This window comes from Lepidothrix coronata, unplaced genomic scaffold (assembly GCF_001604755.1).
Source record: "Lepidothrix coronata isolate B3197 unplaced genomic scaffold, Lepidothrix_coronata-1.0 Scaffold105, whole genome shotgun sequence".
Classification (NCBI taxonomy): domain Eukaryota; kingdom Metazoa; phylum Chordata; class Aves; order Passeriformes; family Pipridae; genus Lepidothrix; species Lepidothrix coronata.
The window spans coordinates 2,171,629-2,183,157 of NW_016690285.1; the positions used below are offsets into that span (position 1 = coordinate 2,171,629).

Consider the following 11,529-nt stretch of genomic DNA (forward strand, 5'->3'; position numbering starts at 1 on the left):
TTCTCCCCCCCTCTTTTCCCCCCTTTTCCCCACACACAACCCCCCAAATCCATGCAATATCCCCCCTGCTGACACTAAAAATACCATTATCAATCCCCTGCTGAGATCCAGGTGCCTTTTCCCGCAGGAAAACCGTGGTGTGTCCCATCATCGACGTGATCAGCGACGACACCTTCGAGTACATGGCAGGCTCTGACATGACCTACGGGGGCTTCAACTGGAAACTCAACTTCCGCTGGTACCCAGTGCCCCAGAGGGAGATGGACAGGAGGAAAGGGGACAGGACCCTCCCTGTCAGGTGAGGCACTGCCCCAGGCCTGCTCTCTGTGTGCTTCCCTAGGCAGTAACTCACAATTCCCAAAGTTCTCCCGAGATCCCCTCGGGGAGTTGTGGGGAGCGAAGGCCAAATTCTGCCCTGTCCTTAGTGCTGCAGCAGAGCTGAGAAAACCCATTGCATCTCCTCCTCACCAATCTTTCTGCTTGCTCAGCTCCCTCCCTTAGTTCTCTGCAAACAGCCTTTTTATTCTGTTTTTTTAACCAAATATCAGAAGGTCTTTCTGAGCATTTTGGACGCTGAACCCCAACATTCAGCTGTGATGATTTTTGCACTTGAAGCTCTTGTTTTCTTAGGAAATAGAACTGATGACTGTACACCCTGAGTCAAAAATGATCTAAAAGCATTTTTTAATTGCTTTCCCCCACCACCACCAGCAGCTTTTAGCTGGAATTTTGGGGGATTCTCCCGATCAGAGGGGTGTTAATGAGCAGAGTGGGGGTGGAGGGGTCAGGGGACCAAGTGCCACATGTGCCCACAGGATTGATGACTGTGCACCCTGAGTCAGAGATGATGGAAGAGCCTGTCCTGACCTCTTCCATTTAATTGCTGGAACCACAGAGTGTAACAAAACCTCTTCCCAAATTCTAAATGAAGCTGAAAGGGAACAAATTGAATAAATTACTGGTGAGGGGTTATTTGCTCAGCTCTAACGGCTTCTGTGGCTTCAGGGGAAGTGCAAAAATAGATGAAAAAAAGGTTTTTTCTGAGTGGATGTAATGGTTTCCAACCCGTGGAAGGTGGGATGGAGTGGGCAGAATTCCAATGCTGCACATCCCTGGAGCAGGGAGGGAGGAGAGGCAGCTCAGGGGATGGTGTGTCCAGGTAGGGCAGGGATGGAGGGGCCAAAAAAAGCCTTTCACCATTAATTCTGCCAGAAAATGGCCAAAATCTGTCATTGCTTGTCCTTCAAAGCCTGGAATGAGGGGAGGGCTGGGTGTTTTAGGTTTTATTCCCAGGAAAAGTGAGGAGGGTTGCCAGAAAGTCGTTAATGGAGGGAGGGGGTGAAGCTATTTTGGAGTCAGAAGAACTGTTTTTCTCAGGATCTAAAATGTTCTCTCTGGGCTGTGAATTCAGGCAGCAGCTCCTTCATTAAAGCTCAGGTGTGGGTGGAAGTTGGGAGAGTTAATTAATTACCCTAACGAGCTGCAGAGCCTCTCTGTGCTCTGTCCATCCCAGCTCTCCCGAATCCACAGAGATTTTCCAGAGGAGGGAAAGGGAATTTCCAAAGAGAAATTGGAAATTTGCCTTTGTCACAGGGAGTCACAGGGAGTTTCCAAAGAAAGGCAATTCCCAGTTCTTATTTCCTTCCCTTGAGATGGAGCAGGGCTCAAAGTGAACCCTGACTCAGACAAGTCATCGACTCTGCAAAGTGTTAAAATATAAAAATGGGGGTGTTTGTATTTCTTTATGTTTTTCCCTCACCAGCTTTTAGGTGGGATTTTGTGGGATTCTCCCCTCAGAGGGGTGTTGGTGAGCAGAGTGTGGGTGAGGGGGTCAGGGGGCCAAGTGCCACAATTGTCACTCACACAAGAGCTGTGGAGTGAAGAGGAGGCTCTTTGTGCTGGATTAAGACCGAAGTGTTGGGGTTTGGTTTAGGCATTCCAGGCTCTTTGGTGTCAGAAGAATGTCAGAATCATGGGATCATTTAGGTTGGAAAAGGCCTCTTGAGACCATCGAGTCCAACCAGCACCTCCACCGTGTTCACCAGCACATCAGGAACCACCAGAAATTCCACATCCAAGGAGCTGAGTTCTACCCTCCAGCTGTGCCAGGGGAGGCTCAGGTTGGACATCAGGAGGAATTTCCTCATGGAAAGGGTGGTCAGGCACTGGCAGGGGCTGCCCAGGGAGGTTTGGAGTCCCCAGCCCTGGACTGGCCGTGGCACTCAGTGCTCTGGGCTGGGGGACAAGGGGGGCATCGGGCACAGGGGGGATCCATGGGCTGGGAGGGCTTTTCCAGCCTCAGGGATTCCATGATTCTGTGGAAAAAGTCACATTTGAGCTCAGTTACAAATAGTTTTGGCAGCTGGATATTCAAAAAATAGGGGGCTAAAATCACCACCAGCCTAAGCCAGGCCAAAAGTGTAGAAGCAAATTGGTGAGTTCATTTTTTTAATTTCATGTTGCTTTCCCTGTTCTCTCACATCATTTCAGCCTCGTGTTTTTATTCCTATTTTTCTCTGTAATCAGTGGAACAGGCAGAAAACACAAACCTCCTTGGGTGACCCTTGTGTGCATGTCTGTAACACCATTGCTGCCCTCAGACTCTGCTCTTTGGTAATTTAAAATCCCTGTGATCTGCACAGGTTTCACTCTAAAGAATTTATCTTCCATAATTACAGGGATAAATTCCTACCTTTGCTCTCTAGATTTAAAGTCATAACACAGGCATCATCACACCAGGGGTTATTTTACATACAATTTATTATTTATGTGTAATTTGTATTGCTGCAGAAGTGTTTTTTTTGAAAAAATGAGGAAAGCTTAGTGAGAAGAGCTGGCTGATGGGTCAGGGCAGAGCTGAGCCATCACATTCCCTAAATTAACTCATTGACCCCTGTGGAATTAAGGGCAGAAGGTGCTGAACCTCTGGAAAAGGGTCCCTGACTCTTCCCAGTCCATGGATCTGATCAGTGCTGGTGGATTTGCTGAGGGAGTTACAGGAGCTGATCCATTCTTGGTCCTGTTTGGAGTCAAACATCTTCTTGGAATCTCTGGATTTGCTGGGAAAGGTTAATGAATTCCATGACTCTGCCATTCAAAGCCCACAGCTCCTTGTCGTGCAGCACAGCGGGGAGGGAGCTCCTGACATTCCTCAGAAAAATGGGATTCTTTGCCTTATTTTTAGCACTAGGAACGTGGGGATCCACAGGTGCTGCTTGTGCTGCTCAGGGATACCTTGGACAGCTCCATTCTCCTCCAGGATCCATTCCTGGATGCTATTCCTGCTCTTCACACACCCGTCTCTACCACCTCTGCCCCTTGTTTCTCCTCCTGGTTCTTCACCTCTGGTCTAACAGCCCTTTTCTCCTCCCTTACCCATCCATTGCTCAGGTCAGTTAATTAACACCACAGGGTAGGACCTTGCCCCAAAACAGCCTGAAATGGTACCTCCAGCCCAAGGAATCCCAGGTTTTGGGAAGGCAGGGAAAGCCTTTCCTGCTGGCAGATGTTCCAAGGTGATGGATGGGCGTGGGCAGTGCCAGGGCTGGGGGCTGAGTAGGGCACTGGCAGCAGGTCAGGCCACCCCCACCCCTCAGTGCCCCCCACCCTGGGGGATGAGGGGGTGGCAGTTGGTGCTGGTCAGATTTTGGCATTTCGTGGGGGGTTTTTGGAATGTACTTCCCAATTTTGTGTCATGTACAGCAGTCGTGGCTGCCCCTGGATCCCTGGAAGTGTCCAAGGCCAGGCTGGAAGGGGCTTGGAGCAACCTGGGCTGGTGGAAGGTGTCCCTGCCCATGGACACATGAGCTTTAAGGTTCCTTCCAACCCAAATCATTCCATGATTCCTTGATTCCTTACAATGCTCAGAAGCAGGATGACCGTGGGGACCTTTCAGCTCCCGAGGTGTGTCTGCAAGGACTGAAACCAAACTGAGACCAAGGGCCATTCAGGAGAAACCCCTGAATTACAGGTTGTTCTGGAGACAAATCTTTCATTCTCTGACACATGTTGGGATCAGTTGGAACACGTTTTTTCCAGGTTTATTTGCAGGAATGAAATAGGAGCTGTGGCTTTGGGAGCACACATTCCCTGAGCCTTGGAGCGGGCAGGGGTTGGTGCAGGGGTTTGTGTCTCACTCTGAAGGTCCAGCAGCCCCCAGGGACTCATGGCAGTGGGTTTAGAGGTATTTTTTTTGTTTGGATAACAAAGACTATTCGCTGCTGTTTGGCTGCTCCTGAGGATTTTCTCTGTTTCCATGTAAATGCTGTAATTCCACTGTCACCGGAGGTCATGCTTGGAAACGAGCAGACCTTGTCAAAAAGGGTTATTTTAAGTGCAAAACCCCTTTTTGCTGCTCAGGGAGCAAAACCTGGGTGGTTGTCCTGGACAGAGGTGGAGCTTGAAGCTGAGTCTCCCTGGGGATGGTCCAGTGGCTGCAGGAAGGTCTGGGAATTCCGGGAGCGGAGCGGCTGCTCCTCAGGCAGGGCTGGTTCAGCAGGCAGTGCTCACTGGGCTAAACCCAGCCCTGTTAAACCTTTCCTCCTCCTTTTTCCACTGGGAGACCCTTGTACAGTATTTGTACTCTGCAGAGCATCCTCTGCCTTTGAGGGAACTCGTTTTTCCTGCAGCAACAGAAACCTTGTCTGTGCTAAAGATCAGCTCCCAAACATCTCGTCTGACAAGGATTAAAAACATGAAGTGTTTCTGTGCTGGGCTTTTGCAGTCCCTGCTCAGCCCATTTTTATGGATATTTCCATGCCTGCCCTTCAGTTTTTTGAGCTGAAGGCGCTCCAGGCAAGTATTAGAAATACTAAAAATATAGATTTGTTCTGGAAAATCTTTTCTCGAGTATAAATTAGATATGAGGAGGAAAAATACAAGATTAAATATTAGGAGTGTATTAGAATCACAGAATATCCTGAGTTGGAAGGGACCCACAAGGACTATCAAGTCCAACTCCTAGTCCTGCACAGGACACCCCAAAAATCCCACCATGTGCCTGAGAGCATTGTCCAAATGCTCCTTGAACTCTTGATATTGTGTTTATTTTCTTATTATTAATAATTAAAACTTAATTATTAAACTTAAAGTTGATTGCAATTAATCCTGCCTAGGTGATGCACAGCAGGGATTGAGACTGTGTAAAAGGTGTAAAAACCTTATTCCAAGATAAATAAATAGTGGTCTTGTTTATTAGTGATGTTGTGACTGTGGGAGCCGTTGGAGTGGTGGATGCCCAGGATGGGACTTCTTGTGGGATGCAGGGTGAGGTGCTGTTGCCTGGAATTAGGGAGTATCCCATGGCAGGAGTGGGGTCCCTTGGATGTCTCTCTTGCCATCAGGGCGTGCTGGGCTGGGCTGAGGCATCAGTGGGATGCAGCAAACCTGGGGTTTGTGTGGTGCAGGGCCAGGGGTGGGAATCCTGTTGGCTACCAGGAACTGCACAAATGGGAAGCTGAGGCTGTATCCAAAAATCAAACTGGGTTCAACTGGGGATCAGAGTTGACCTGATCCCATCACTGGAGTGACTCCAGGAGGTAAAATAGCTCTGAGAGGTGTGGAACTGAGGGGAAGCTGTAGGAACCCTCATTATTGCTGCTGGTGTTGCAGGGGCTGGGCTGGGCTGGGCTGAGCTGGTGTCACGTCACCCACCCCAAAATCCAGCGTCACCCACCCCAAAATCCAGTGTCACCCACCCCAAAATCCAGCGTCACCCACCCCAAAATCCAGTGTCACCCACCCCAAAATCCAGCGTCACCCACCCCAAAATCCAGTGTCACCCACTGGGCTGTTGGTTTTGAAGCTGAGGATGGAAACGTGGCTGATCCTTGATTCCTGATGAAGGATCCTTGATCCTTCCCTGGGAGGGTGGGGAGGCCCTGGCACAGGTTCCCAGAGAAGCTGTGGCTGCCCCTGGATCCCTGGAAGTGCCCAAGGCCAGGTTGGAGCCACCTGGGCTGGTGGAAGGTGTCCCTGCCCATGGCAGGGGATGAGTTTTAAGGTCCCTTCCAGCCCAAACCATTCCATGATTCCATGACACCTCGATGTGCCTGGAGGTCCTCCCCCCCAAATCCCACAGATTTCCCACAATTCCCTCAGGAATGCTGAGAGCTCAGCAAACAGGGCTGGGACACGTTTGGGCTGAACCTCCACCCTCTTTATCTGCACCCCCGAGTCCGTGTGTGGGTATTTTGTAGGAGAGCTGGGATTTGGGGGGTGTTCCCTCCCTCAGAGCTGTGCTCCTGCCAGCTGGGGTGGGCATTCCTCATGTCATTTGGGAAAACAGGGAGCAACCTGGCCAGGGAAGTAGGACACCCTCACACAAAGGGAGCTGCACTCCGGTGGATTTGCCGGTTGTAAGGATTTATAATCCTGTTAGGAGAGATTAGGCCTGGTAATTTTATGCACATTTAGTCTCCTCTGAGGCAAAGCCGAGGCATTAAACTCCTCACTGAGCATTCCAGATGGGATTGGAGCTGCTGCTCTGCACGCAAAGGGCCAGGATTCCACCCACTTCACCACCACAATGCTCCCAGATAATCCCTGGAAATGCAATTTGACGGGTAGGGAACGACCCGGAGCTGTGGCTGGGATGGGGCTCCCATGGATTTTGGGGGAGAGCACAGCAAGTACAGTCAAATTGTCCTTTTATTCCTCGTGGCTTCTGTTCCAGCTGTGTGCCTAGAAATGCTGTGTAGTGCACCTGGGAGGTAGTGAAATGTGCTGTAGTGTCGCTGCTCAATTCCACAGCGTCTCTCAAAAGGTATTTTTTCTTTTTTCTTTTCTTTTTCCCTTTTCTTTTTTTTTTTTGTTTTTGTTTTGTTGTTTTTGTTTTCGTTTGTTTTTTTTTTTCTGTTTGTTTTCAACTAGGACCCCTACTATGGCTGGTGGCCTATTTTCTATTGACAGAAACTACTTTGAAGAGATAGGAACTTACGATGCAGGAATGGATATCTGGGGTGGCGAGAATCTTGAAATGTCTTTTAGGGTAATTGCTGTTTTCCTTCATTTTCTGTCCAAAACCCCCACAGTTGTGCTGTACCAGTTCCTACCCCACGCTCAGGGCACTCTTAGGTGGCTTAATTTGAATTTCCAAGGATTTGGGAACCACCTCCCTGCAATATTTCCACCCTTTTTACTGCATGAAATATTTTAATGCTCTTTGGGGGTTTTTCTGATTTCAAAATTCTGTGTATTTTAGTAATTCCTCCTTACGAGAAACGAGGCTTCCTGTGAGCTGATGTTGATGACAAATATTGATGTAAATTTATATATAAAGCAATATAAATATATGTTTCAACAGAAGTTTTGGAGGTTATGACATCATGAACTTCCAAATTCTGGCTGGGATTTTGGGGCTGTGTGAGGTAAATTCCCCATCCTGCAGAAAATCCCTGTGTTCCTGCTGGAATAGGTGTGTTCCCATGGCATGGATAACATCTCTGAGGGAATTGCATTTAATAACTGCCCTTTAGACAGAAAGGGAAGCTGGAAAATGGAGGCTTTGATGAGTGCTGGTTGGCAGGGATGTTGGAAATGGCTTTGAACTGCTCGGAGGGGGCACAATTTGCAGGAATTCTGGGCAATAACCCCCGGGATTCCTGTGTGGCACCCACAGCACGGCCTGGAGAGTCCCTTTGGCCCTTTTTCCTGTCTTTCCTGTTCAACCAGAACCATTTTCCACGACAGAAACCCCTTTGAAGGTTTTTATGAGGGAGGTATTTCTAGAGAGGACCAACTGAGAATTTAAAAGCATTTTCAGGCCGTTTCTATCGACTTTATTCGTTGGCTTTGCAGTAAAATCGAAGGGTTGAGTTACTTCTGCTGAGCCTGAGTGTTTGAAATGAGTAATTTCAACATTTTTTGGGTGTGTACACCCCTAAAATACTCCTGTATAGGAGGTTGTTTTCCCTGCAGCCTGTGAGGAGGCTGCTTTCCCATGTTTTAGAGCAGCCCCCTGGAGCACAGGGTGACTGGCACTACTTTAAAGCATCAAAAATGTGCCTGTCCCAGATTAAATCAGTGTGTTCTTGCTGTTCCTCGGGATTCCTGGAAAGTTCCCTGGCATTTGAAGATGAGAATTGCTGATGCACATCAAGCCCTGGCAGGGGGAACCTCGAGGCCATTTGTTACTGCTGGAATTTGTCCCTTACAGAGGCTTTTGTGGGACAGATTTTGGGTCATTCCTATGGAAAGGGCTTGTTCTTGTCAGGGAAATCTAAAATCCTTAACTCTCCTTTGGGAAGAACAGTGAGTTTTCATCCTAAAAAAGATAATCCCTGAAAACCCAACTCCAACACAAAGGGATAAACAAGGGGGTTTTGTTTAAGGGTCTGTGTTGGAGAATATGGACATGGCAGGGGGTGGAACAAGATGAGGTTTAAGGTCCCTTCCACTCCAAACCATTTTGGGATTTTGGGATTCCATAAATACCTGATATGACACAGAGCAGCCTGTGATCATTTATCCAGCTTCCAGCAAAGGGTATAGAAATGCCCTAAATGGGATATTCCTAATTCCTGCTCTTGCTTGAATAATGTTCACATGTTTTTGGAAGCCTTTCCTGAGGAGTGGGGCAGTTCAGTGGTGTTATTTTGTCTTCCCCTGGTGCTCGTCTGCTCTGGCTCTTGGCAGCTTGAATTCTATTCCATATTTCTCTCAGAGAAAGTCAGAGATGGGCTTAACTTCTATAAATTTAGTGAGAATAAGATAAGATAAGATCTTCATTTCAGCTTTGAATTATAAATCTTGGTCCCAAATGCGTGGAGGGACAAAGACCAGCAATATCCATGCTCTCCACAGAAATCCCAGGGGATAAAGGCAGGGCAGCAGCTCTGCCCTTGCTCTGAGAATCAGAATAGAAGAATATCATCAGAATAGGAGAATATAAGACTATAATAAGAATATAATCAGAATATAAGAATATTATAAGAATATAATCAGAATATAAAATACTTTTTAAGGCCGAGGGGAGGGCAGCAAGGAGAGGAGACACATGGATTTTGGGGCATGAATTTCATATTAGAGAACATGATTTGTTTGTTTTCAGAAGATTTTCCCACTTAAATTTAAAGAACCATTGCCAGCCTGGAATACGTGCATGGCCTAAGAGAGGGCTTGGTGTTAAGAATAGAAATAAAATGAATAAAATGATGAATTTCCAGCCCTGGGATGTTGCCATAGGAGGGCCAGGGAACTTCCTGGTACTGTTTATTGGAATTATTTATTGGAATTAATTGTTCTGTAAAGGCCAGTCAAATATTCAGGTGCACTGAATCCCACTGGGTCAAGGACAGAAAAGGGGTTTAAGACCCACCTAATGTGACACATCTGCAGGAAACTGGGAGCAGAGAGAGCCAAGGGTTTGTGGAGGTTCCTCCAGCTCCAAACCTGCCATTATCCAGCAGGATATCTCTGGAATATCTCATGGAATACAGGAGACTCCGCTGTGGTTTGGAAAATAATAGGGTTGAGCCATCAGGATGTTCCTGCAGCTGTTTTTATATTGGGGATTTATCACCAAATGGGAGGGGGGAGTTTTGCTGTAGGTCCAGATCCCCCAGACCCCCTGTTTTGGGAATCCCTGAATCCTCCAAAGTGCTCCAAAGTGCCTTTCCCTCCCTGGATCCTGTCCAGGGTTCCACCCCCTGGACCATCCCATCCTCCAGCAGCAGTGACATTATCCCAAACAAATGCCATTGTCCCAAACATCAGCATTGAAAGGATTTGCAGCCCTTTTAGGCCCCCAGAATTTTTGGGGAGGGCTCTGGAGCAGCATCCATGGGGTATAATTTGGTTATTTCTGGGCAAATCAATATTTTGTCTTTTTGCTGTGCTGCTGCTCGCTGCTGATTGCCCTGTAATGACTCCTTTATGGGATGTCTTTTAATAAAGGCAATTGGAAAAAAATAATAATAGTCCTGGCAGGAATCTCTTCCAGCTCTAAGAGTCTGATTTAATAATGAAAACCTCATTTATTCTTAAGCCTTATTTTTGTTTATAGAATTCCTTAAGCATTTTTAATTTTCTGTTGTATTCTCTAAATGTTTTTTTCCCAGTTGGAGAATGCCCTGAAAACTTGCTACTCAGAAAGGAGCTCATGTGGCTTTGGGAAAGGGTATTAAAAATAATCTCTGCACCAGGAAAAAAAAAAAGATTATTCTTTAGAATAATCCAAGTAGGCCAAAGCAGGGCCAGGGGAAGGAAGTGTGTGCTCTGACAGGGGTAAGATGATGCTTGTTTGGGACTTCTGGCAGCTGTTGGAAGTGTAGAAGAGGACACAGAAATGGGGATTTCCTCAGGGATGTGACAAGTTCTTCTTGGGCTCTGAAGTTTGTGTTTGACTGTTGTGGAAGTTCTTACAGGAGATGAGTCAGGGGCAGGGAGGGTTAATTCTCTTGTATCTTAGTGTGGTTCCAATTAAAAATCTTTCTTGATGGAAAAATCTGCTGGGCTGGAGCCCCTCTGCTCTGGAGCCAGACTGGGAGAGCTGGGAATGTTCACCTGGAGAAGAGAAGGCTCCAGGGAGAGCTGAGAGCCCCTTCCAGGGCCTGAAGGGGTCCAGGAGAGCTGGAGAGGGACTGGGGGCAAAGCATGGAGGGACAGGACAAGGGGAAATGTGTTCAAACTGGTTCAGATGGGATATAGGGAAGGAATTCCTGGCTGTGAGGGTGGGGGCCAGAGAAGCTGTGGCTGCCCCTGGATCCCTGGAAGTGTCCAAGGCCTGGTTGGATGGGACTTGGAGCAACCTGGGCCGGTGGAAGGTGTCCCTGCCCATGGCAGGGGGTGGCACTGGATGGCATTTAAGGTTCCTTCCAGCCCAAGCCATCCTGGAATTCTGTGGATGCTTTCCCAGGGACAGCAGATCATTGGAAATGAACAGTTTTATCCCAATCCCTCCTCTGGACTTTGGGATCCCAGGGCTGTGTGGGCTTATTTGGGTCCGGGGGCTGGTTCATGCCTGGGAGGTTATTTTGGAAGTACAGGGTGACACTGGAATTAGTTCTGCATGTTGGGGAGTGGAATTTGGGGAATATAAATCCCTAATCACCTGGCAAGCAGATGGAAAAGCTCTCTGTGCTTTTCAGGATTCCTCAGCTGTGTGAGTGCATGAACTCATTGGAGGAGCAGAGTTTGCTCACGCATTGTACTTAAAATGTATTTGTGTGGTTGCATTTTTCCCTTTCTTTGGGCTGCATTAATTTGCTCTGTGTCGGGGTTCTTAGGATTCCATAGGGAAAATATTCCAGATATACCAGTTCAGTTGATTTCATTAGAGAGATTTTTGGTATTAGGTTTCTGAGGGTATTTTTCTCCTGTTTATTACTTACACATCATGCATTCCAGAGCCTGTGTGTAGAACAGATCCCTGAAATCCCACAGTCCTTCGCCAGGACAGGAACTTGTGGAAAGCAGTCAGGATGTTCCTGGAGCTGTTTTTATATCAGGGGATTTATCATCAAATGGGAGGGGGGAGTTTTGATGTTGGTCCAGATCCCCAAGACCCCCTGTTTTGGGAATCCCTGAATC

The 11,529-nt window shown here is 47.6% G+C and overlaps 1 protein-coding gene across 3 annotated transcripts in view; it reads left to right on the top strand.

Moving 5' to 3' along the window:
• Window positions 1–11,529, top strand: part of GALNT13 (polypeptide N-acetylgalactosaminyltransferase 13) — a 66,242-nt gene that overhangs the window by 38,827 nt on the left and 15,886 nt on the right. For all 3 annotated transcript variants that reach the window (XM_017823815.1, XM_017823813.1, XM_017823814.1), the window contains 2 exons: window positions 128–298; window positions 6,871–6,988. In XM_017823815.1, coding sequence (XP_017679304.1) covers window positions 128–298; window positions 6,871–6,988 — 289 coding nt within the window. The remainder of the gene's footprint in view (window positions 1–127; window positions 299–6,870; window positions 6,989–11,529) is intronic.